This window comes from Danio rerio, chromosome 4 (assembly GCF_049306965.1).
Source record: "Danio rerio strain Tuebingen ecotype United States chromosome 4, GRCz12tu, whole genome shotgun sequence".
NCBI classification, from domain to species: Eukaryota; Metazoa; Chordata; class Actinopteri; order Cypriniformes; family Danionidae; genus Danio; species Danio rerio.
In genome coordinates, this window is record NC_133179.1 from 71,026,732 (window position 1) to 71,050,707 (window position 23,976).

The 23,976-nt window shown below is 42.2% G+C and overlaps 2 protein-coding genes and 13 non-coding genes across 19 annotated transcripts in view; 12 read left to right on the plus strand and 3 right to left on the minus strand.

Annotated features, from left to right (window-relative positions):
• rab3ip (RAB3A interacting protein (rabin3)) overlaps positions 1-23,976 on the plus strand; it is an 847,807-nt gene that overhangs the window by 165,585 nt on the left and 658,246 nt on the right. The window lies entirely within an intron of this gene.
• On the plus strand, positions 464-535 carry trnae-uuc (transfer RNA glutamic acid (anticodon UUC)). The gene has a single exon. It is a non-coding gene; the product is annotated as a tRNA-Glu (tRNA).
• trnay-gua (transfer RNA tyrosine (anticodon GUA)) lies at positions 624-710 on the plus strand. Its single transcript is given in 2 exon segments — positions 624-660; positions 675-710. It is a non-coding gene; the product is annotated as a tRNA-Tyr (tRNA).
• On the minus strand, positions 800-871 carry trnae-cuc (transfer RNA glutamic acid (anticodon CUC)). Its single transcript has one exon. It is a non-coding gene; the product is annotated as a tRNA-Glu (tRNA).
• Positions 2,722-2,793, plus strand: trnae-uuc (transfer RNA glutamic acid (anticodon UUC)). The gene has a single exon. It is a non-coding gene; the product is annotated as a tRNA-Glu (tRNA).
• On the plus strand, positions 2,882-2,968 carry trnay-gua (transfer RNA tyrosine (anticodon GUA)). Its single transcript is given in 2 exon segments — positions 2,882-2,918; positions 2,933-2,968. It is a non-coding gene; the product is annotated as a tRNA-Tyr (tRNA).
• On the minus strand, positions 3,058-3,129 carry trnae-cuc (transfer RNA glutamic acid (anticodon CUC)). Its single transcript has one exon. It is a non-coding gene; the product is annotated as a tRNA-Glu (tRNA).
• On the plus strand, positions 4,004-4,076 carry trnar-acg (transfer RNA arginine (anticodon ACG)). Its single transcript has one exon. It is a non-coding gene; the product is annotated as a tRNA-Arg (tRNA).
• trnae-uuc (transfer RNA glutamic acid (anticodon UUC)) lies at positions 5,558-5,629 on the plus strand. The gene has a single exon. It is a non-coding gene; the product is annotated as a tRNA-Glu (tRNA).
• On the plus strand, positions 5,718-5,804 carry trnay-gua (transfer RNA tyrosine (anticodon GUA)). The gene is given in 2 exon segments: positions 5,718-5,754; positions 5,769-5,804. It is a non-coding gene; the product is annotated as a tRNA-Tyr (tRNA).
• trnae-uuc (transfer RNA glutamic acid (anticodon UUC)) lies at positions 7,823-7,894 on the plus strand. The gene has a single exon. It is a non-coding gene; the product is annotated as a tRNA-Glu (tRNA).
• On the plus strand, positions 7,983-8,069 carry trnay-gua (transfer RNA tyrosine (anticodon GUA)). Its single transcript is given in 2 exon segments — positions 7,983-8,019; positions 8,034-8,069. It is a non-coding gene; the product is annotated as a tRNA-Tyr (tRNA).
• trnae-cuc (transfer RNA glutamic acid (anticodon CUC)) lies at positions 8,159-8,230 on the minus strand. Its single transcript has one exon. It is a non-coding gene; the product is annotated as a tRNA-Glu (tRNA).
• Positions 8,533-8,605, plus strand: trnar-acg (transfer RNA arginine (anticodon ACG)). Its single transcript has one exon. It is a non-coding gene; the product is annotated as a tRNA-Arg (tRNA).
• Positions 19,164-23,976, plus strand: part of ptprb (protein tyrosine phosphatase receptor type b) — a 95,272-nt gene continuing 90,459 nt past the window's right edge. For 3 of the 4 annotated variants that reach the window (XM_009299538.4, XM_021474899.3, XM_021474898.3), the window contains exons 1-2: positions 19,164-19,614; positions 19,689-19,968. In XM_009299538.4, coding sequence (XP_009297813.2) covers positions 19,561-19,614; positions 19,689-19,968 — 334 coding nt within the window. In that variant the 5' untranslated portion in view covers positions 19,164-19,560. 4 annotated transcript variants of the gene reach the window in all.

The following is a 23,976-nucleotide window of genomic DNA, read 5'->3' on the forward strand; positions in this document are numbered from 1 at the left end:
CCTCCACTTGTAGATCTCTGAGCTGCAGCAACACCTAAGTGCTCTGACACAAAGACATAAAAGAAACCATTGCTTTTAACCTCCTCTTGGAGAGGAGAGAGTCTCCGACCCTGGATCTCAGGTCTTCTGTGGAGGGACTGTCAGGAATCCTGTGAGAGCATCCCATCCACACAACCTCTCGCCATAAAAACAAAGCAGAATGTGTGGTGAAGGAACTCCGGGTTGACAAAGCCTTGTCCTTGCTTCAAGCAGTTTGCTAACAAGGTGCTGAACAGAGTGCCGGTGGCACAAAGGATAACGCTTGTGACGATGGATCAGAAGATTGTAGGTTACGGAAACTAAGAAACTGTGCATGAGAACGTGCGTGAGTGTATGAGTGGCACTTGAGCAAGCGGAGCAGGGAAGTGCGGGCGGTCAGAAAGAACTGGAGTTTGTGCCAAGACTGGGTCTCAAAAGTGGAAGTTCCCATATGGTCTAGCGGTCAGGATTCCTGGTTTTCACCCAGGCGGCCCGGGTTCGACTCCCGGTATGGGAAGGCTTGAGTGCTTTTGCTTCTGTCCTTTTCGGCCAGCAGTCGGACTGCAGCGACCTTGTAGGGTGTTGTTGTGTGAGTGCCTCGTAAGCCTTCGATAGCTCAGTTGGTAGAGCGGAGGACTGTAGGTGGGATGTTGGCAATCCTTAGGTCGCTGGTTCGACTCCGGCTCGAAGGAGGCTTTTTGCGCTCAGCCCTGCTTTCTTGCCTTTGCCAAGTCATTCTAGGCGCTACAGCTCGAGGTTTACCATGGAGGTGAAAAGAAAATTCCCTGACCGGGAATCGAACCCGGGCCGCGGCGGTGAGAGCGCCGAATCCTAACCACTAGACCACCAGGGAAGGGCTGGCAAGAGCTTGCCCTCAAGCCTCGCTGTGGGCCTCCAGCCAGGTGTGCTGCAGCTGCCTGCTCTGACAAAAATAGCTCTAACGCTTGTAACCTCCTCCTGGAGAGGAGAAAGTCTCAGAGCCTGGATCACAGTTCTTCTAGGGAGGGACTGTCACATGCTCTGTGTAAGAGCATCCTATCGGCACCACAACTTGTCATGATAACAAAGCACAGCATGCGTCGAAGGAACTCCATCTTGACCGAACCGTGTCCTCCTATCGGAGCAGGGTGCTCTTGAGCAGTGCAGAGAGAGGATGGGCCAGTGGCGCAATGGATAACGCGTCTGACTACGGATCAGAAGATTCTAGGTTCGACTACTGGCTGGCTCGCTCTGGACTTTTTGCCTTGCTGTCAGTCAGTGCACTGCGGTCGCCGTTTGCCCCTGCCGGAGTTGTTCGGTTCTACTCTGGAGTGAATCGAGTTTCTGGGGCCGCCAGCACAGAGCCCGTGGGGTGCTCCCCTGGTTTCAAAGGCTGCCCCAACTGCTCTCATGTCTTGGTCCTGTACATCCCTCGGGACTTCCAGAATAAAGCAGTACAGCCAGTCTCCTTTGAAGACGCCAGTGACAGCTTGTAGACCAAAATGTTTGCTGTGAGGCTAAGGCGTTCTACTGCAGCACAGATACACGTACGTAAAAGCAGACAAGATTCAAAAACAAAGTGCCAACCCCAAACAAGGTTCCAGTCAAAATGACCATCTCAGACAAGTGTGAGCAATGCTTCAGTCTCTGTTATATGTCTGCAAATATGCCACACAGTGCAGATGCTCATACTACTGAAAAGGAAGTTACCTGACTGAGAAAGGTATAAATAGAAATCGGAGCCTGCTCCAAATGGCCTGGTCAGCTCCAAGTGTGTGAAACTTAAGCGCCAAGTGGGCTGTACAAACCTCCTGGAGTTTCATTCATTTAACGTCTCCTACAAGACACTGCGTCCAGCCTATTATGTTTGAATGTCAAACCTACCCCAATCCTAAACCCAAGCTCAAAGTTTCCTGCTGCGTTTTATGGACCTCCAAACTTACCCCAACTCTAAACCCAACCTCACAGTAACAAACCTCCATGTGGTTTTCATTTATTCAATGTCTTGTACATGGCACAGAATACAACCTATTGCATTTTACTAATATTACACCTACCCCAGCCCCAGGGCCAACCTCACAGTAATCTGCTGTTTTGTATTCAATTTTACACCTAGCCCAACCCTAAACACAACCTCAGAGTAACCAGTTTCTATTTTCTTTATTTTTATGACTGTCTTCTACAGCTACATCAATCGCAAACCCAGCCTACTTGTGGCATAAGTGCTTACCACTTAGAGGTCAGCCAGCCAACTTGCAGTGTAATCTCCTCCACTTGTAGATCTCTGAGCTGCAGCAACACCTAAGTGCTCTGACACAAAGACATAAAAGAAACCATTGCTTTTAACCTCCTCTTGGAGAGGAGAGAGTCTCCGACCCTGGATCTCAGGTCTTCTGTGGAGGGACTGTCAGGAATCCTGTGAGAGCATCCCATCCACACAACCTCTCGCCATAAAAACAAAGCAGAACGTGTGGTGAAGGAACTTCACAAAGCCTTGTCCTTGCTTCAAGCAGTTTGCTAACAAGGTGCTGAACAGAGTGCCGGTGGCACAAAGGATAACGCTTGTGACGATGGATCAGAAGATTGTAGGTTACGGAAACTAAGAAACTGTGCATGAGAACGTGCGTGAGTGTATGAGTGGCACTTGAGCAAGCGGAGCAGGGAAGTGCGGGCGGTCAGAAAGAACTGGAGTTTGTGCCAAGACTGAGTCTCAAAAGTGGAAGTTCCCATATGGTCTAGCGGTCAGGATTCCTGGTTTTCACCCAGGCGGCCCGGGTTCGACTCCCGGTATGGGAAGGCTTGAGTGCTTTTGCTTCTGTCCTTTTCGGCCAGCAGTCGGACTGCAGCGACCTTGTAGGGTGTTGTTGTGTGAGTGCCTCGTAAGCCTTCGATAGCTCAGTTGGTTGAGCGGAGGACTGTAGGTGGGATGTTGGCAATCCTTAGGTCGTTGGTTCGACTCCGGCTCGAAGGAGGCTTTTTGCGCTCAGCCCTGCTTTCTTGCCTTTGCCAAGTCATGCTAGGCGCTACAGCTCGAGGTTTACCATGGAGGTGAAAAGAAAATTCCCTGACCGGGAATCGAACCCGGGCCGCGGCGGTGAGAGCGCCGAATCCTAACCACTAGACCACCAGGGAAGGGCTGGCAAGAGCTTGCCCTCAAGCCTCGATGTGGGCCTCCAGCCAGGTGTGCTGCAGCTGCCTGCTCTGACAACATTTACATTTACATTTAGTCATTTAGCAGACGCTTTTATCCAAAGCGACTTACAAATGAGGACAAGGAAGCAATTTACACAACTAAGAGCAACAATGAATAAGTACTAAAGGCAAGTTTCAGGTCTGTAAAGTCTAAGAAGGGAAGTGTTAGTAATTTTTTTTTTTTTTTTTTTTTGTACAGTTAGTGTGATATTCAAATAGGCAATTGCAGATTAGGAAGTGAAGTGGAGACTAAATAGTTGAGTTTTTAGTCGTTTCTTGAAAATAGCGAGTGACTCTGCTGTTCTGATGCAGTTAGGGAGTTCATTCCACCAACTGGGCAGATTGAGCGTGAGCGTGAGCGAAAGTGATTTTTTTCCTCTTTGGGATGGAACCACGAGGCGACGTTCATTCACAGAACGCAAGTTTCTGGAGGGCACATAGATCTGCAGAAGTGAGTGCAGATAAGAAGGTGCTAGGCCAGAAGTCACTTTGTAGGCAAACATCAGAGTTTTGAATTTGATGCGAGCAGCAACTGGCAGCCAGTGCAAACGGACTAGCAGCGGAGTGACATGTGCTCGTTTAGGACAAAAATAGCTCTAACGCTTGTAACCTCTTGCTGGAGAGGAGAAAGTCTCAGAGCCTGGATCACAGTTCTTCTAGGGAGGGACTGTCACATGCTCTGTGTAAGAGCATCCTATCGGCACCACAACTTGTCATGATAACAAAGCACAGCATGCGTCGAAGGAACTCCATCTTGACCGAACCGTGTCCTCCTATCGTAGCAGGGTGCTCTTGAGCAATGCAGAGAGAGACTGGGCCAGTGGCGCAATGGATAACGCGTCTGACTACGGATCAGAAGATTCTAGGTTCGACTCCTGGCTGGCTCGCTCTGGACTTTTTGCCTTGCTGTCAGTCAGTGCACTGCGGTCGCCGTTTGCCCCTGCCGGAGTTGTTCGGTTCTACTCTGGAGTGAATCGAGTTTCTGGGGCCGCCAGCACAGAGCCCGTGGGGTGCTCCCCTGGTTTCAAAGGCTGCCCCAACTGCTCTCATGTCTTGGTCCTGTACATCCCTCGGGACTTCCAGAATAAAGCAGTACAGCCAGTCTCCTTTGAAGACGCCAGTGACAGCTTGTAGACCAAAATGTTTGCTGTGAGGCTAAGGCGTTCTACTGCAGCACAGATACACGTACGTAAAAGCAGACAAGATTCAAAAACAAAGTGCCAACCCCAAACAAGGTTCCAGTCAAAATGACCATCTCAGACAAGTGTGAGCAATGCTTCAGTCTCTGTTATATGTCTGCAAATATGCCACACAGTGCAGATGCTCATACTACTGAAAAGGAAGTTACCTGACTGAGAAAGGTATAAATAGAAATCGGAGCCTGCTCCAAATGGCCTGGTCAGCTCCAAGTGTGTGAAACTTAAGCGCCAAGTGGGCTGAACAAACCTCCTGGAGTTTCATTCATTTAACGTCTCCTACAAGACACTGTGTCCAGCCTATTATGTTTGAATGTCAAACCTACCCCAATCCTAAACCCAAGCTCAAAGTTTCCTGCTGCGTTTTATGGACCTCCAAACTTACCTGAACTCTAAACCCAACCTCACAGTAACAAACCTCCATGTGGTTTTCATTTATTCAATGTCTTGTACATGGCACAGAATACAACCTATTGCATTTTACTAATATCACACCTACCCCAGCCCCAGGGCCAACCTCACAGTAACCTGCTGTTTTGTATTCAGTTTTACACCTAGCCCAACCCTAAACACAACCTCAGAGTAACCAGTTTCTATTTTCTTTATTTTTATGACTGTCTTCTACAGCTACATCAATCGCAAACCCAGCCTACTTGTGGCATAAGTGCTTACCACTTAGAGGTCAGCCAGCCAACTTGCAGTGTAATCTCCTCCACTTGTAGATCTCTGAGCTGCAGCAACACCTAAGTGCTCTGACACAAAGACATAAAAGAAACCATTGCTTTTAACCTCCTCTTGGAGAGGAGAGAGTCTCCGACCCTGGATCTCAGGTCTTCTGTGGAGGGACTGTCAGGAATCCTGTGAGAGCATCCCATCCACACAACCTCTCGCCATAAAAACCAAGCAGAACGTGTGGTGAAGGAACTCCGGGTTGACAAAGCCTTGTCCTTGCTTCAAGCAGTTTGCTAACAAGGTGCTGAACAGAGTGCCGGTGGCACAAAGGATAACGCTTGTGACGATGGATCAGAAGATTGTAGGTTACGGAAACTAAGAAACTGTGCATGAGAACGTGCGTGAGTGTATGAGTGGCACTTGAGCAAGCGGAGCAGGGAAGTGCGGGCGGTCAGAAAGAACTGGAGTTTGTGCCAAGACTGGGTCTCAAAAGTGGAAGTTCCCATATGGTCTAGCGGTCAGGATTCCTGGTTTTCACCCAGGCGGCCTGGGTTCGACTCCCGGTATGGGAAGGCTTGAGTGCTTTTGCTTCTGTCCTTTTCGGCCAGCAGTCGGACTGCAGCGACCTTGTAGGGTGTTGTTGTGTAAGTGCCTCGTAAGCCTTCGATAGCTCAGTTGGTAGAGCGGAGGACTGTAGGTGGGATGTTGGCAATCCTTAGGTCGCTGGTTCGACTCCGGCTCGAAGGAGGCTTTTTGCGCTCAGCCCTGCTTTCTTGCCTTTGCCAAGTCATGCTAGGCGCTACAGCTCGAGGTTTACCATGGAGGTGAAAAGAAAACTCCCTGACCGGGAATTTGAACACGGGCCGCGGCGGTGAGAGCACAGAATCCTAACCACTAGACCACCAGGGAAGGGCTGGCAAGAGCTTGCCCTCAAGCCTCGCTGTGGGCCTCCAGCCAGGTGTGCTGCAGCTGCCTGCTCTGACAAAAATAGCTCTAACGCTTGTAACCTCCTCCTGGAGAGGAGAAAGTCTCAGAGCCTGGATCACAGTTCTTCTAGGGAGGGACTGTCACATGCTCTGTGTAAGAGCATCCTATCGGCACCACAACTTGTCATGATAACAAAGCACAGCATGCGTCGAAGGAACTCCATCTTGACCGAACCGTGTCCTCCTATCGGAGCAGGGTGCTCTTGAGCAGTGCAGAGAGAGGATGGGCCAGTGGCGCAATGGATAACGTGTCTGACTACGGATCAGAAGATTCTAGGTTTGACTACTGGCTGGCTCGCTCTGGACTTTTTGCCTTGCCGTCAGTCAGTGCACTGCGGTCGCCGTTTGCCCCTGCCGGAGTTGTTCGGTTCTACTCTGGAGTGAATCGAGTTTCTGGGGCCGCCAGCACAGAGCCCGTGGGGTGCTCCCCTGGTTTCAAAGGCTGCCCCAACTGCTCTCATGTCTTGGTCCTGTACATCCCTCGGGACTTCCAGAATAAAGCAGTACAGCCAGTCTCCTTTGAAGACGCCAGTGACAGCTTGTAGACCAAAATGTTTGCTGTGAGGCTAAGGCGTTCTACTGCAGCACAGATACACATACGTAAAAGCAGACAAGATTCAAAAACAAAGTGCCAACCCCAAACAAGGTTCCAGTCAAAATGACCATCTCAGACAAGTGTGAGCAATGCTTCAGTCTCTGTTATATGTCTGCAAATATGCCACACAGTGCAGATGCTCATACTACTGAAAAGGAAGTTACCTGACTGAGAAAGGTATAAATAGAAATCGGAGCCTGCTCCAAATGGCCTGGTCAGCTCCAAGTGTGTGAAACTTAAGCGCCAAGTGGGCTGTACAAACCTCCTGGAGTTTCATTCATTTAACGTCTCCTACAAGACACTGCGTCCAGCCTATTATGTTTGAATGTCAAACCTACCCCAATCCTAAACCCAAGCTCAAAGTTTCCTGCTGCGTTTTATGGACCTCCAAACTTACCCCAACTCTAAACCCAACCTCACAGTAACAAACCTCCATGTGGTTTTCATTTATTCAATGTCTTGTACATGGCACAGAATACAACCTATTGCATTTTACTAATATCACACCTACCCCAGCCCCAGGGCCAACCTCACAGTAACCTGCTGTTTTGTATTCAGTTTTACACCTAGCCCAACCCTAAACACAACCTCAGAGTAACCAGTTTCTATTTTCTTTATTTTTATGACTGTCTTCTACAGCTACATCAATCGCAAACCCAGCCTACTTGTGGCATAAGTGCTTACCACTTAGAGGTCAGCCAGCCAACTTGCAGTGTAATCTCCTCCACTTGTAGATCTCTGAGCTGCAGCAACACCTAAGTGCTCTGACACAAAGACATAAAAGAAACCATTGCTTTTAACCTCCTCTTGGAGAGGAGAGAGTCTCCGACCCTGGATCTCAGGTCTTCTGTGGAGGGACTGTCAGGAATCCTGTGAGAGCATCCCATCCACACAACCTCTCGCCATAAAAACCAAGCAGAACGTGTGGTGAAGGAACTCCGGGTTGACAAAGCCTTGTCCTTGCTTCAAGCAGTTTGCTAACAAGGTGCTGAACAGAGTGCCGGTGGCACAAAGGATAACGCTTGTGACGATGGATCAGAAGATTGTAGGTTACGGAAACTAAGAAACTGTGCATGAGAACGTGCGTGAGTGTATGAGTGGCACTTGAGCAAGCGGAGCAGGGAAGTGCGGGCGGTCAGAAAGAACTGGAGTTTGTGCCAAGACTGGGTCTCAAAAGTGGCAGTTCCCATATGGTGTAGCGGTCAGTATTCCTGGTTTTCACCCAGGCGGCCCGGGTTCGACTCCTGGTATGGGAAGGCTTGAGTGCTTTTGCTTCTGTCCTTTTCGGCCAGCAGTCGGACTGCAGCGACCTTGTAGGGTGTTGTTGTGTGAGTGCCTTGTAAGCCTTCGATACCTCAGTTGGTAGAGCGGAGGACTGTAGGTGGGATGTTGGCAATCCTTAGGTCGCTGGTTCGACTCCGGCTCGAAGGAGGCCTTTTGTGCTCAGCCCTGCTTTCTTGCCTTTGCCAAGTCATGCTAGGCGCTACAGCTCGAGGTTTACCATGGAGGTGAAAAGAAAATTCCCTGACCGGGAATCGAACCCAGGCCGCGGCGGTGAGAGCGCCGAATCCTAACCACTAGACCACCAGGGAAGGGCTGGCAAGAGCTTGCCCTCAAGCCTCGCTGTGGGCCTCCAGCCAGGTGTGCTGCAGCTGCCTGCTCTGACAAAAATAGCTCTAACGCTTGTAACCTCCTCCTGGAGAGGAGAAAGTCTCAGAGCCTGGATCACAGTTCTTCTAGGGAGGGACTGTCACATGCTCTGTGTAAGAGCATCCTATCGGCACCACAACTTGTCATGATAACAAAGCACAGCATGCGTCGAAGGAACTCCATCTTGACCGAACCGTGTCCTCCTATCGGAGCAGGGTGCTCTTGAGCAGTGCAGAGAGAGACTGGGCCAGTGGCGCAATGGATAACGCGTCTGACTACGGATCAGAAGATTCTAGGTTCGACTCCTGGCTGGCTCGCTCTGGACTTTTTGCCTTGCTGTCAGTCAGTGCACTGCGGTCGCCGTTTGCCCCTGCCGGAGTTGTTCGGTTCTACTCTGGAGTGAATCGAGTTTCTGGGGCCGCCAGCACAGAGCCCGTGGGGTGCTCCCCTGGTTTCAAAGGCTGCTCCAACTGCTCTCATGTCTTGGTCCTGTACATCCCTCGGGACTTCCAGAATAAAGCAGTACAGCCAGTCTCCTTTGAAGACGCCAGTGACAGCTTGTAGACCAAAATGTTTGCTGTGAGGCTAAGGCGTTCTACTGCAGCACAGATACACGTACGTAAAAGCAGACAAGATTCAAAAACAAAGTGCCAACCCCAAACAAGGTTCCAGTCAAAATGACCATCTCAGACAAGTGTGAGCAATGCTTCAGTCTCTGTTATATGTCTGCAAATATGCCACACAGTGCAGATGCTCATACTACTGAAAAGGAAGTTACCTGACTGAGAAAGGTATAAATAGAAATCGGAGCCTGCTCCAAATGGCCTGGTCAGCTCCAAGTGTGTGAAACTTAAGCGCCAAGTGGGCTGAACAAACCTCCTGGAGTTTCATTCATTTAACGTCTCCTACAAGACACTGCGTCCAGCCTATTATGTTTGAATGTCAAACCTACCCCAATCCTAAACCCAAGCTCAAAGTTTCCTGCTGCGTTTTATGGACCTCCAAACTTACCCCAACTCTAAACCCAACCTCACAGTAACAAACCTCCATGTGGTTTTCATTTATTCAATGTCTTGTACATGGCACAGAATACAACCTATTGCATTTTACTAATATCACACCTACCCCAGCCCCAGGGCCAATTTCACAGTAACCTGCTGTTTTGTATTCAATTTTACACCTAGCCCAACCCTAAACACAACCTCAGAGTAACCAGTTTCTATTTTCTTTATTTTTATGACTGTCTTCTACAGCTACATCAATCGCAAACCCAGCCTACTTGTGGCATAAGTGCTTACCACTTAGAGGTCAGCCAGCCAACTTGCAGTGTAATCTCCTCCACTTGTAGATCTCTGAGCTGCAGCAACACCTAAGTGCTCTGACACAAAGACATAAAAGAAACCATTGCTTTTAACCTCCTCTTGGAGAGGAGAGAGTCTCCGACCCTGGATCTCAGGTCTTCTGTGGAGGGATTGTCAGGAATCCTGTGAGAGCATCCCATCCACACAACCTCTCGCCATAAAAATTAGCGTTGGGGTACTCAAACTTGGACTCGAACTCGAGTCCGGACTTGAGTCCAGTTTTGATTGGACTCGGACTTGTCACGTACTTGGGGAAACTTTTACTCGGACTTGACTCGGACTTGGACATTTTGGACTCGGAAAATATCAAGAGTACAGTCGAGTCCACATCATTCATAACACAAATAAAGATATTAAAAATTGATAAATAACAGCATGAAACTATAACAATATTTTAGCGATCTCCCTGGCTGCATGTCAACATTTATTTACGCCAACGCACCTGCAGGTAGCAGTGTCACGTCTTCACCTTAAACATACCAGAAATAGCCATAAAGCACACAATGCGTGGCTAGGTCTAGGACTGTCTTCAAAATCAGCGATAATTTGTCTTCTACCAACATGTAGAAAGAAAACAAAAAAGGTAAGAGCTTATTTACTTGAATTGTATATTCATATCGTAGGGATGATGTTAATACATACTGGCGATATTGTTTTGTTGTTTATATTGGTGTCAATATATCTGCAAATAACTTTCAGATTCAAAGTTTTGCGCTTTGGCTCTGAGCCAGAGAAAGATGCGCTCAGCGCTTGATTTAGGCCAGGGCTTCTAAAATCCGGACTCCGTAATATTCAAAGTTTTCCTGTGTGACTCTTGTAATGACATCCCGCTATCATCCCGTTTCATTTTCCAATACTTCCCCCATATGTTTAATCTTTATATGAAAAGTGAAAGCACCGTCAACACAACGATCTGAAATGCGATAGAACTGCAAGAGCTGTTCAAGAGAATTGTGCTTCCGCTTTATTTTGGCTTGAAAGCGTGTTAAATTGAATATAAAAACATCTGCATTCTCTTTCTTTACCGTAAAGATGTGCGTCGATTGTCACAGCTTCTGAATCAGTGTAGCCTATTATGCATGCTGACTGACGGACGCGTTCCGTATAATAAACTCATCCCAGATCCCAGATGAGCTTCTGATTTTGGGGGTTAGGGTTAGGAGAGTATAAAGAGAGTGTAAAATTACTGGAATTAAATGATGGTTCAGCAAAAATGTTGTAATAATGTTGCTTGGAGTTGCATATTATATTAAGTCAATATAAGCACAAATGGATTTAATGAAGAGTTATATTTAAATCCAGTCAATATTCAGAGTGGATAATCACTGGATTAATCTTTTTAAAGATAGAATGAGGTTTGACTTTGTGTAAAAACTAATGTTCAGGTAATATTTTGATGACAGACATCGGAGAAATTAGGGGTGCCTGTGACCACAATGTGTGTCTTCTGTGATTGTGAGCAGCAGTATATATCTGCCCTACATGTTGAATATGCAAGAGAGAATCTGATAATGACTAATTTCTGGTTCTATTTATATGTAGTCTATGACAGAGTGCAAGAATATGTGTATAGCATAATTAATCATCTCAAAGTTTCATTCTGAATTATACATAGTTGTATGCTACGGAAGCGTAGAGCTGCCACCCAGGTAAAAAAAAATATGAGCTTTATCACGTTTGTACAATATACTTTTCACGTTCTTACAATATAATATCACGTTTGTACAATATAATATCACGTTTGTACAATATAATATCACGTTCTTACAATATAATATCACGTTTGTACAATATAATATCACGTTTGTACAATATAATTATCACGTTCTTACAATATAATATCATGTTTGTACAATATAATTATCACGTTATTACGTGAAAACTTTATTGCTTAGGCTACTGGTGCGATCAGAGCGTGAGAAAATGTCTCGTTTTACAGAATTAATTAAGTTCTATTTTATGCTTGAATTAAGACATGGGGAAATTTTGCAGCTACTGATTGTGATTACTAGACCCAGTAATAAAACAGTTATTGACGTCATGATCCATACTCCATCGCAAGAATCTTTGCATGTCTGCCATTGTGACATTTTCTGTTCCCAGATCGGAGCGAATCCGGGAAGGTGTCCCAAGCCTCTTTTCAACTAATGCTATGAAATAACCAGCAATGATTTTGGGATCACTGTTTGTTGAAAAGGCATGAAGCCAAATCATAGCTCTCGAAAACCCATCAATGGCTCCATTTATACAGATTCCAAAGGGCTTCAGTTTGTCGTATAGGAGTCGACGTGGTATGTCGGCAAATCAATTTAAGAAGTGAACCGTGAGCAGATTACATACGCGAGCGCACAGGGGATCTTCACGCGCGCACTCAACTGATCCAGCGCGAGAAAAAAAGTCCCGCGCGCGCACATCATCATCTGTGCGCACGTATGGCGGCAAATAACGTGATAATTATATTGTACAAACATGATATTATATTGTAAGAACGTGATATTATATTGTACAAACGTGATATTATATTGTACAAACGTGAAAAGTATATTGTACAAACGTGATATTATATTGTACAAACGTGATATTATATTGTAAGAACGTGATAATTATATTGTACAAACGTGATATTATATTGTACAAACGTGAAAAGTATATTGTACAAACGTGATATTATATTGTACAAACGTGATATTATATTGTAAGAACGTGATAATTATATTGTACAAACGTGATATTATATTGTACAAACGTGAAAAGTATATTGTACAAACGTGATATTATATTGTAAGAACGTGATAATTATATTGTACAAACGTGATATTATATTGTACAAACGTGAAAAGTATATTGTACAAACGTGATATTATATTATACAAACGTGATATTATATTGTACAAACGTGATATTATATTGTACAAACGTGATATTATATTGTAAGAATGTGAAAAGTATATTGTACAAACGTAATATTATATTGTACAAACGTGATATTATATTGTACAAACGTGATATTATATTGTAAGAACGTGAAAAGTATATTGTACAAACGTGATATTATATTGTACAAACGTGATATTATATTGTAAGAACGTGAAAAGTATATTGTACAAACATGATATTATATTGTAAGAACGTGAAAAGTATATTGTACAAACGTGATATTATATTGTACGAACGTGATATTATATTGTACAAACGTGATATTATATTGTACAAACGTGATATTATATTGTAAGAACGTGAAAAGTATATTGTACAAACTTGATATTATATTGTAAGAACGTGAAAAGTATATTGTACAAACGTGATATTATATTGTACGAACGTGATATTATATTGTACAAACGTGATATTATATTGTACGAACGTGATATTATATTGTACAAACGTGATATTATATTGTACAAACGTGATATTATATTGTAAGAACGTGAAAAGTATATTGTACAAACGTGATATTATATTGTACGAACGTGATATTATATTGTACAAACGTGATATTATATTGTACGAACGTGATATTATATTGTACAAACGTGATATTATATTGTACAAACGTGATATTATATTGTAAGAACGTGAAAAGTATATTGTACAAACGTGATATTATATTGTACAAACATGATATTATATTGTAAGAACGTGATATTATATTGTACAAACGTGAAAAGTATATTGTACAAACGTGATAAAGCTCTTTTTTTTTTTACCTGGGTGGCAGCTCTATGCTTCCGTAGTATGCTGATGTCATCACTGTCTTTTGAACTGAGGACCAGGATCATGACCTATCCTCAAAAGTTCCAATTTGTGTTAATTGGAACACAAAGACACAACTGGAGTGATGTATTAAGATCATTTAAAAAGTCTTTTGCAAGAATATTAATTTAATTTAACAATTCCAAAAGATACAAAAAAATATGTTTTATAGAATTATCTGTGGGCTGCACGGTGGCGCAGTGGGTAGGTCTGTCGCCTTACAGCAAGAAGGTCGCTGATTCGAGCTACGGCTGGGTCATTTGGTGTTTCTGTGTGGAGTTTGCACGTTCTCACCGTGTTGGCGTGGGTTTCCTCCGGGAGTTCCAGTTTCCTCCACAGTCCAAAAACTATAGGTGAATTGATGAACTAAATTGGCTATGGGGTATGAGTGTGTATGGATGTTTCCCAGTATTGTGTTTTAGCTGGAAAGGCATCCGCTGTGTAAAACATATGCTGGATAATTTGGCGGTTCATTCTGCTGTGGCGACCCCTGATTAATAAAGGGACTAAGTCGAAAAGAAAATAAATGATCGAATGAATGAGAATTATCTGTTGTCCTTTTAGACCTGAATTGTGAGCTGTTTTATGCTTAATCTTACCTGCCTGACTCTTCATCCTTCCTTTCTGCTTCATAGCATGTTTAGTTAAAATAAAATTTTAGTTTTGTCCACTTGCAAAACATACGTAGGTTTCACAATGCATGAGCGCTGCATATTTTTTGCCTTGTCTCAAAGTTGCAAAAACTTCTTTCTAAGTATTTGGAATGTAAACTTGCTTTATTAAAATGAAAGAATGTCCAAGACAAAGCTAATAAGTTTCTTTTGAGTATATGTGCACTAGCAGCCTGATCTCACGAGAAAACGTAAGTATTTTACGTTTTGCCAGTTTAGTGACTAATTCGTACGTATTCGTACGAGTTCAGTCGTACGAAATGGTACGATTTTAAAAAGGAGGCGTGGCACCTGACCCCACCCCTAACCCCAACCATCATTGGGGGATAAGCAAATCGTACTAAATTGTACGAATTAGATCGTACGAATTCATACGAATTAGCCACTAAATGAAAAAGTTACGAATTGTCGTGAGATTGTGTTGGCACTAGCAGTAGAATTGACTGGAATTCACCTGAAATCTTGCCTAGGGCTCCAAATTGGTTAGGGCTGGGCCTAATCATGATCATGCTGAATAATCGTGCGCGCACGCCTGCTTTAACACACTGCAGCAAAGCAATCATTTTAATGGAAGAAGATGTCGGCCTCACTGAAAGAATTGATGTAGAGAATAGACAGTTCAAAGTTGAATGAACAAATAAGTATGTGTTTATTTTGCCCCAAGCCAGCTTGAATCAGTAACCTTCTTGCTGTGAGGCCATTGTGCTACCCACTGCACCACCGTGCTGCATCTTACGGATGTTTATTAAAAACAAGTTATGTAATATCAATTGTTTCATACATTTTACCTTAATAAAAAAATCAGATTTGGACCTTTTTAATGTAGACATTGAGAACCCCTGTTTTAGGCTAGCACTAACAGGTGGACCCTAGAAATCTGCACTGGACTATTTTTTCAGTCTGATTCCCACTGGGTTTTATTTTGCACCCAATCGCCCGCGCTATTTATTCACTCTTTGTTTATTTAGAACAAAATTCTTCTGACTGTTAATTCCCTGTTAAGACAGCATCGAAGCCGAATGGTCTCTCTTTGCTGAACCTTTATGTTCTGTGCAGATCTGGGTCAGTCAGCATGAATATGGTTTCATTTTCCACACTGGGCCTGATAACAGAATTCTCTGGAATTAATCTTAATAAAAAATGCATTGTTGCCTTGATCATGCAAGCGTAATTTAAGCAGAAGAAATTTGAGAAAGTGGCATGATAATGTCAAACGTGTGAGTCTTGTAAAATAATATAAGTTCTACATATATCCTCCAATTTTCATTTTCATTTGATTTGAAGCAAGCTAACAGAAATGACAAGGCGTTTTGTAAAAAGTGTATCAAAAGTTTAAAATATTAATTTAACAGTTTAATTGTAATAGAAAATTTTATTTGATTTATTATTATTATTATTTTATTTTTATTATTATCATTTTATTATTTTCAATTTTTTTTACATAGGTGGCACCATGGCTCAGTGCTTAGCACTGTTGCCTCACAGCAAGCAGGTCACTGGTCACAGGGAAATTGAATTTAGTAAAATGGCCGTGGTGTGCGAGTGTGAATGAAAGTGAATGGAAAGTGAAGTGACCAACCCAAAAGAAAATTAATAAATAAGTTTTATGACTGTCTGGACTCGGCCGGACTCGACTCGGACTCGGATGTTAAGGACTCGGACTCAAGTCCGACTCGACCCTTTTTGAACTTGGACTTGTACTCGACAGGTTAAGGACTTGGTCTCGACTGGGACTCGACAAAGGTGGACTCGACCCCAACTCTATTAGCAGTAGTGCTCAACCCTGTTCCTGGAGATCTACCTTCCTGCAAAGTTTAGCTCCAACCCTGATCAAACGTAACTAAACCAACTAAATAGGACAGGGGTGGCCAACCCTGTTCCTGGAGAGCCACCTTCCTGCAGATTTCAGTTGCTACCCATATCAAACACACCTGAACCAATTAATTAGGGCCTGAACACCACTTGATAATTACAGGCAGGTGTGTTTGATATGGGTGGCAACTGAAATCTGCAGGAAGGTGGCTCTCCAGGAACAGGGTTGGCCACCCCTGAAACATTAGCTGCGTTTCAAATCGCATACTTATGCACTATTCTACGCCATTTTGTAGTATAAAGTAGTGTGTTCACACTGAAAACTAACAATAATAAGTGCACTTAAATTACCCGGATGATGCACTCATTCAGCAGCTAAAATGAAGTGTGGAATGATGGACACTTCACGCACTCAACGACCGCAGGTTTGCTTACGTAGCGGAAGGGGCGGAGCTATCAGGCGCACATGTTGAATAACTTTATTTATTTTGGATGGTGAAAGCAAAATTCTCCTACGAGAGTGATTATAGCGCCTCCCGATGGTGAATGCGGCTATACTCACGGCAGGTATTATTTGATAACTCGGTCGTTTATTTCACTGATTTGGCAAACGTCATCAGTTTAACGGTTTGAATATTCGCTTAGTAAAAAAAAACATTAGTGTGCCATTTGGGACGATACTACATACATATACTATCCTGTTGAGTGCATGAGTGCATAGTTTGTCATTTGGGACGCAGCCACGATCTGAAGGAGCACTTGGTAATTAAAGACAGATGTGTTTAATCAAGGTTGCAGGTGAGCTGTGCATGAAAGTAGATCTCCAGGAACAGGATTGAGCACCCCTGGTATAGAGTATACATTTATACTGTTAATACAATACATTTTAAACATTATGATAGTCTGTTGGTTTCTACAGTGGATTTGCAACACACTAAACACACTTAACATACATTACACACAAAAATATCTATCATGAAGTCACTTCCTTGCAATACCAATGCTCTGATTGTCAAATTACCGCACCGTCCAACCAATTGGTTTAACACAGTCATCAGGTGTGCAAACACTTGTTTGCTTAATTGTCAACAAAACAATCAGGTGTTTAAGCACTATAAAAAGCAGCAGGTGAGGTCATCTGCATTCAAGCACATTGGAATGTGTCAGAGAAAGAGTAAGCAAATCAGCAAGTCAAAGCCATCATATGCAATACAGTGTTGTCTTGGACAATGTGTCCTTCCACCACTCACCGTCCTGTATTTTCCAAGAGTTTTTCTTGGCATAGCAGTAAAAGGTGATCTCTGTCTCCAGGCCAATGTACCCCCCCACCCCCTATCCAAGCCATGAAGGAGGCCTGTGACCAGATGGAGGTAGCAGCAACACAAGGATGGATTACAAAGGTGTCTTGCTAATGACAACGTTGCCTGCGATTTTGAGGAGATTTTCTGGCCAGATCCAGCTTGACGAAGAGACGTCGTTTTTTTTTTTTCTTTCTTTCCTTTTGTAACCGTAAACTCACAGTACAAAGCGTTAAGTGACATGTTGTTTCAGTATTATGTATCCCCATGTCAACATTTTGGGCATTTTGAGAAATAAATGAGTTTCTTCAGTGTGCAGCATTGGTCTTGTGTAGTGTTTGGTGGATTTACTTTTACATTTGTACTTTGTTGATGGTAGCCTACTCTAATCATAGGGAAGTAGAAGTGCTAACAGTGTTTTAGGTTTATCACAGCACTGTGAAACTGTCTGCAATAGTGTCTGATCATTGAGGACTGTGGTGGCTAAATGAAAACTAATACAAATGTGTATATGTTTTCACTGAAGTGTGTCTTTTTGCAAACAATCTAGGAATTCTGCAAACTGAGTATGGTGCTTAAATAACTGTGATTTATATTTTGAAAAAAGTGTGTGAACAATTAAAAAAAAAACCTAATATATGAATTCTAGAGAACCATTCTGGAGTTAACTTGGGACTCGACTGAGTCGTGTTCTAAAACAATTATCACATGTGCACGAACTGATACATTGTACAGAAACAAAAGGGATCTGTAGGCTTCGTAGACTCTGTCGTGACTTCATGCCCCTTTGGCTTCTGCCTCCTGCAGATTTGGACTATTTGGTGTTGACACAACTTAGGCCCCGTTTACACTAATGAGTTTTAGTTTGATAACGCATAAGTTACGCATAATAATGCATAATTAACACATTTCTTCACTCTGGTTTATTCCCCACTTCATTTAAGCAGACTAGGGTAACCCCACTGCTAAAGAAACCCAACCTGGACCTTATGCTACTTGAAAACTACAGACCAGTATCCCTGCTTCCATTCATGGCCAAGATAAAGTTTAAGTATTGCACTGTTATCTGCTGAAATTGATGTCTACTCTTTTTTTTTTTTTTCACCCTACTATTTTTCTCCCCTTTTTATATTTCTGATCAAGTTATGTCAGATTTTTTAATGTAGTGAATCACCTGATTTTCATTGAGCAGTTAATATTCATTAATATTCACTAAGGTGCCGCTGTTTGGGGTGGAATGATAGTTAAGTTACGTCATCATTAACCTGCGGGCTGCATTTTGCTCACGGGGCTGCGAGAAAATAAATAAAAAGAGCAGATCTGCGGCACAATAATGAATAAAAAGACTGAGGCTATGGTCAAATAAACATATAAATGTAAAAAGTGCAACTGCTGAGAGCGCAAGCAGCTAGGGACACCGGCCCTCGGGCCAAAAAACGGACTGGCCCACCGGGAATTCTCCCGGTCCTCCCGATTAGCCAATCCGGGCCTGCTCCCCATGCAGGCCTGGGTTTCCTCCGAGTACTCCGGTTTCCCCCACAATCCAAAGACATGTGTATGTGTGTGAATGTGAGAGTGTATGGGCGTTTCACCAAACTGCCTTGCGCCTGGAAGTAAAACATATGCTGGAATAGTTGACGGTTCATTCCGCTGTGGTGACCCCTAATAAATAAACGAGTAAGACAAAGGAAAGTGTATGTACTTAAAAATCAAACCTTGAAATGGAGAAAGTCAAGTCACTTTTATATCTATAGTACTTTACACAGTACGGATTACGTGAACGCAGCTTTACTGGGATAAAAATAATAGGAGTTTGAAAATATTAACTGCAAAAATGTTTACATGCCAGCCATTTGTAGATTAGCTGTTACTATGGGTTGCTTTGTTCAACACATCCTTCTGTGGGAGCGCTGAGGACACAGGAAGGAAGCGGGGCTGGGCTGTATTGAGTGTTCATGGAGCCCAAAGTCACTGACATCTATTGTTCCAGCAAGTTCCATTTGACTGGTATTTATAACCCGAAACGTTTGTAGAGGAGCGTGTGTTTTGAAGAAATTTCTGCCTTATTACTGTCATGTACAAGTCTAGTAATGTTAGGGTATTTTAAGCGAAAGATTTCCAACACACAGACTACAAAATGCGTCTCCACTGGAATTCCAGAAGCAATGCTACTGTAGACGTTTTGATTGAGGATATCCTTCAGAGACTGGATTGTTTTCCTTCGCACGTTCCTGATTGTCCTGCGCTAACGAGTGAAAGTTAGCCGTTCCCACGGAGGCGACTGGATTCGCAGAAAGTGCTTTAGGAGTCTCTGCGATACACACAGAGGAACGATGTGCATTTTGCCGTTGGATTTCTGTGAAGAGAAATAATTACAATGCTGAGAAATAAAGCCTTTCATGCCGCTGTTTGGGCAGCATGCGGAATACTGGTAAGTTTACTGTATATGCGACTATGTATGCCACTTAATCAGTCCTCTAAAAGTTTTTCAAATTTTTTTTTCAGAGTACCATGGTGGTGGACGCAACGGAATGTAGCATTGAAATCGTGAAAGTCATCTCTTCCACTGACTCAATACGCCTCACGCTGGATAACGCAAACGTGAAATGTCAATACACAGTTTCTGTCAAGGACAGACACACAGATTCGAAAGGCTGCCGTCAAGACCGAGAACATTCCGAGTGCCAAATCGAGAGTTTAGATCCCGGAACGTGGTATCACCTGGATGTAATATCAACGCTGGATGAAAAGCAACAGTCTCAACACGCTGTCACCCTGCAGACTAGTAAGATTTCTGTTTATTCAATGCGCTACTTTTTGCGTGTAGTTTCCAGACTGATCCAAGTAAAGTAAAGCATCACATATTTAATCTGACACTGTAAAAATAACAGAGGTGGAAAGAGTAATAAAATCTTCTACTCAAGAAAAAGTACTGTTACTTTCGAAAAACTTTACTTAAGTAAAAGTAAAGTTACACGTCTATAAATCGACTCAAGTAAAAGAAAAATGTACTCATGAGTAAAGAGTAACTATTTCTCAAAAGGGAGAAGAGGGGTAACACTTTATAATAGCTACAAACTATAAATCATTTATTAAGCATCAGCGTCTAGTGAATTCATCATCTGTTAAGCATCAACTCTACATTAATAAGCGTTAGTAAGCAGTTTATAACTGCAGCTAAATGCTCTATTCTTGACTTACAAACATATTTAAAATGTGTTTAATAATCGTATTTTCATACTTGTTAATGATTTATTTTTCAGTACTAAATTATGTATTGCATTATTTACAAACCATTTGTATTTAAGAGTAGTTGAGGTTTTTAGGATCATTCAGAATGAGTTAGTAAATGATTACAGTTTTTCTCGATTGCTTGGATGCAGTTGTCAACTGAAACTCCACATTTTCAAAACAGTTAACACACAGGCCTAAACAGCGGCACTCATGGGCAAAATGACACATTTAGCTTGCAAAAGGCACATATCGTGTCAAAACATTTAACATATGCAACAAAAGCTAGTTTCACCTTCAAACTACACAACTTGCAAACAAGTATATGAGCTCTTTCAATTAATCATTACACAATGGACAACAAAAAACAAAATACAGAAGTCAGTGCACCACCATTGCTTGCCATTGTAGCTTATAGCCAATGGCATTTGTTGTCTCTATTTGGGCTGTCAAATTCGCCTTTTTGCAAAGAATTGGATCAAGAATAAGATGTGCTTTGATTGAATATATATTGAATTCATGACATTTTTCAAACTGTGGCTGAAAACTGAAATACTGTATATAAAAAAACAGACAAAAGTAATAAAATACTCTAAATATTAGAGAAAACACATGTAAACTAATATACAGTCAAAACTATTGGGAGTATAGGACATAGCCATATTGACCTCCTCCATCAATGCTGGCACAGAACAACACAGAGCTTCCATCGTTTATATAAGGTTTGCAGACTGATTGCTAATTGAAGATTTGTGTGAAGGAGTGTCAAACTGGTGCTTCAGTGATTTCATACTGATGTTGGTAGTTTTTAATAGTTAGGAACAGATGGATTCTGTTTGCTTACCAAAACTAAAACAATGGAGTTTGGACTGCTTGAATGACATCTGTGTTAACTGTTTGGAAAAATGGTGGGGAAAATGTGTCAACCCAATGAGAAAGGGTTTACACATTTGCAAGACCGGTCCTCTGCTCTGCTGGGATAGTGATAATGAAAATGAAGAGGAGCCTAGTTTCTTTAACCAGGTCAAAGCAAACTAGAAAAACTGTAATAAACTATTGAAATCAACATTTATATGTCTTATTATTCAGGCATATATTAATGGTTACTATGTATGTTAATAAATGCTTTATTAACTCAACTCCATCTAGTTTTGTGACCTAATCTAAAGTGAGGACTATTCATGCTTTATAAATCCCTTATAAATGACAAATAAAGGCTCAGTTAAATTCTAAACAAAAAGAATGAGATTATTCATTTCTATTCATTTATTCGTCCTTCATAATGTCCAACTCATTCATTTCAAATGAAAAATAAGTCTTTGCGACCTAATCTAAAATAAAATCACTGCAGAGTTTAAACATTGCATCTTATTATATTGTTAAATTACTATGTTGTTGTTGTTGTTTTATCCAGTTGGATGTTGTATTTTGACACTTCTGTTATTCAGCAATGTTTAAACTTTATCAAAATTGTACTTTTTAGAAAACATTGCAAAGATGCTTTGTTCATTTGATTCTGACCCTTTAATTTCATTTATAAGGGATTTATAAAGCATGAATAGTCCTCACTTTAGATTAGGTCACAAAACTGTATGAAGTTGAGTTAATAAAGCATTTATTAACATATTAGTTAACTATTAATATATGCATGATTAATAAGATATATAAACGTTAATTTCAATAGTTTATTAATCATTTACTAACACATTTTGAATCATCCTAAAACCCTCAACTACTCTTAAATACAAATGGTTTGTAAATAATGCGATACATAATTTAGTAATGAAAAATAAATCATTAACTAAGTATGAAAATACAATTATTAAGCACATTATACAGCTGCTTATAAGTCAAGAATAGAGCATTTGTAGCTGCAGCTATAAACTGCTTACTAACGTTTATTAATGTAGAGTTAAGGCTTAACAGATAATGAATTCACTATTTGCTAATGCTTAATAAATGATTTATAGTGTATGTAGTTATTATGTAGTTATTATAAAGTGTTACCAAAATTATATACTTATTTTAAATATTTTACAGATTTTTTTTTATTTTACAGATTATCCTATTTAACAATTTATACAAACTCACAAATTCTAATGCCACATCTGCTGTGTTAGCTACATTGTGCAGGTGTAACTAGTAGGTGCTGTGCAGGTAAACCTCACTCCTCTGATTTCTAAAGGTGCTCTAGCGACAGACGCTAGAGGCCGTGGTCTTTAGCCTCCTTGGTAGAGAAACCGACTCCCATGCGGAAGGTCGCCGATTCGATTCCCTCTCAGAGCAAGTTGGGTGGCGTAGCTTCAGCGGAGATACACATAGACAGTTTAACTCCAAGTCCCCGTTAATATCGTTAATGAACATTAGCAATTGGACAAGTTACATTACAATATTAATATCTCAGAAATGCATTACACTACATTTAGTATTATCTTTAGGTTACTTTAACCAAAATAACCACAGAAGTATGACTTAACTTTTAAAAGTATGTCCATCTTTTCCAATACATTTTGCTACTCATTCATTTATTTTCAAGAGTTCACACTTAGCTGATGATTGATAATAAAGCTAGTTTGGCGTGCTGTCCCGGGAGAGAGCGCTGAGCTTATAAGATCCTCAAGCCCTGGGCTCCCTCCCGTTGCAAGGCGGGAGGGGAGTTTGAGCTCAGGTACATCCTGATGACTCCCCCTCCTGCTTGTTGTAGCTAAGTGTCAGATATGGATGCTGATAGGTGTACTCAGAGTTTAGCTAAAGTATTTCGGATTAATTGTTTAGGGTGCTTGTTTTTGAACTGTGGGAGGAAACCGGAGGAAAACCCATGCGACCACAGGGAGAACGAGCAAACTCCGCACAGAAATGCCGTCTGGTTTGGAAAGGAGTTAAACCAGGGGCATTCTTGCTGTGAGGCAACAGCGCTAATCGCTGGCCACCGTGACGCCCATTTGAAAGGAGGGAAAGTAGGTTTGGGTGGGTGGGTGGGGGGTGGGGGGTTGTTCTTCAAGACGAAGATATTGAGATGAGAAAAGTCTGGTTATTTATAGTGAGTTAAGGATCATCTGATAGGCTAATCAGTCGTTAGCTAAAGTTGGAACAGCTGTGAACAATCATAAGCACGTGATCCTCTCGAAATTTGTTTATAAATAAACTTCACTTAATTTCGGCTTATTCCCTTTATTAATCTGGGGTCGCCACAGCGGAATGAACCGCCAACTCATCCAGCACATGTTTTTACACAGCGGATGCGCTTCCGGCTGCAACCCATCACTGGGAAACATCCATACACACTCATTCACACACATATACTACGGATAATTTAGCTTACCCAAGTCACCAATAGCGCATGTGTTTGGACTGTGGGGGAAACCGGAGGAAACCTACACGAACATGAAGAGAACATGCAAACTCCACATAGAAATGCCAACTGACTCAGCCGAGGCTGAAACCAGCAACCTTCTTGCTGTGAAGCGATCCTGCTACCCACTGTGCCACCATGCTGCCCTAATGGCACAGGCATGGCTAAAATTAGTTTTTTTCAGTTGTTTTGCCACAAATTTCAGAAACC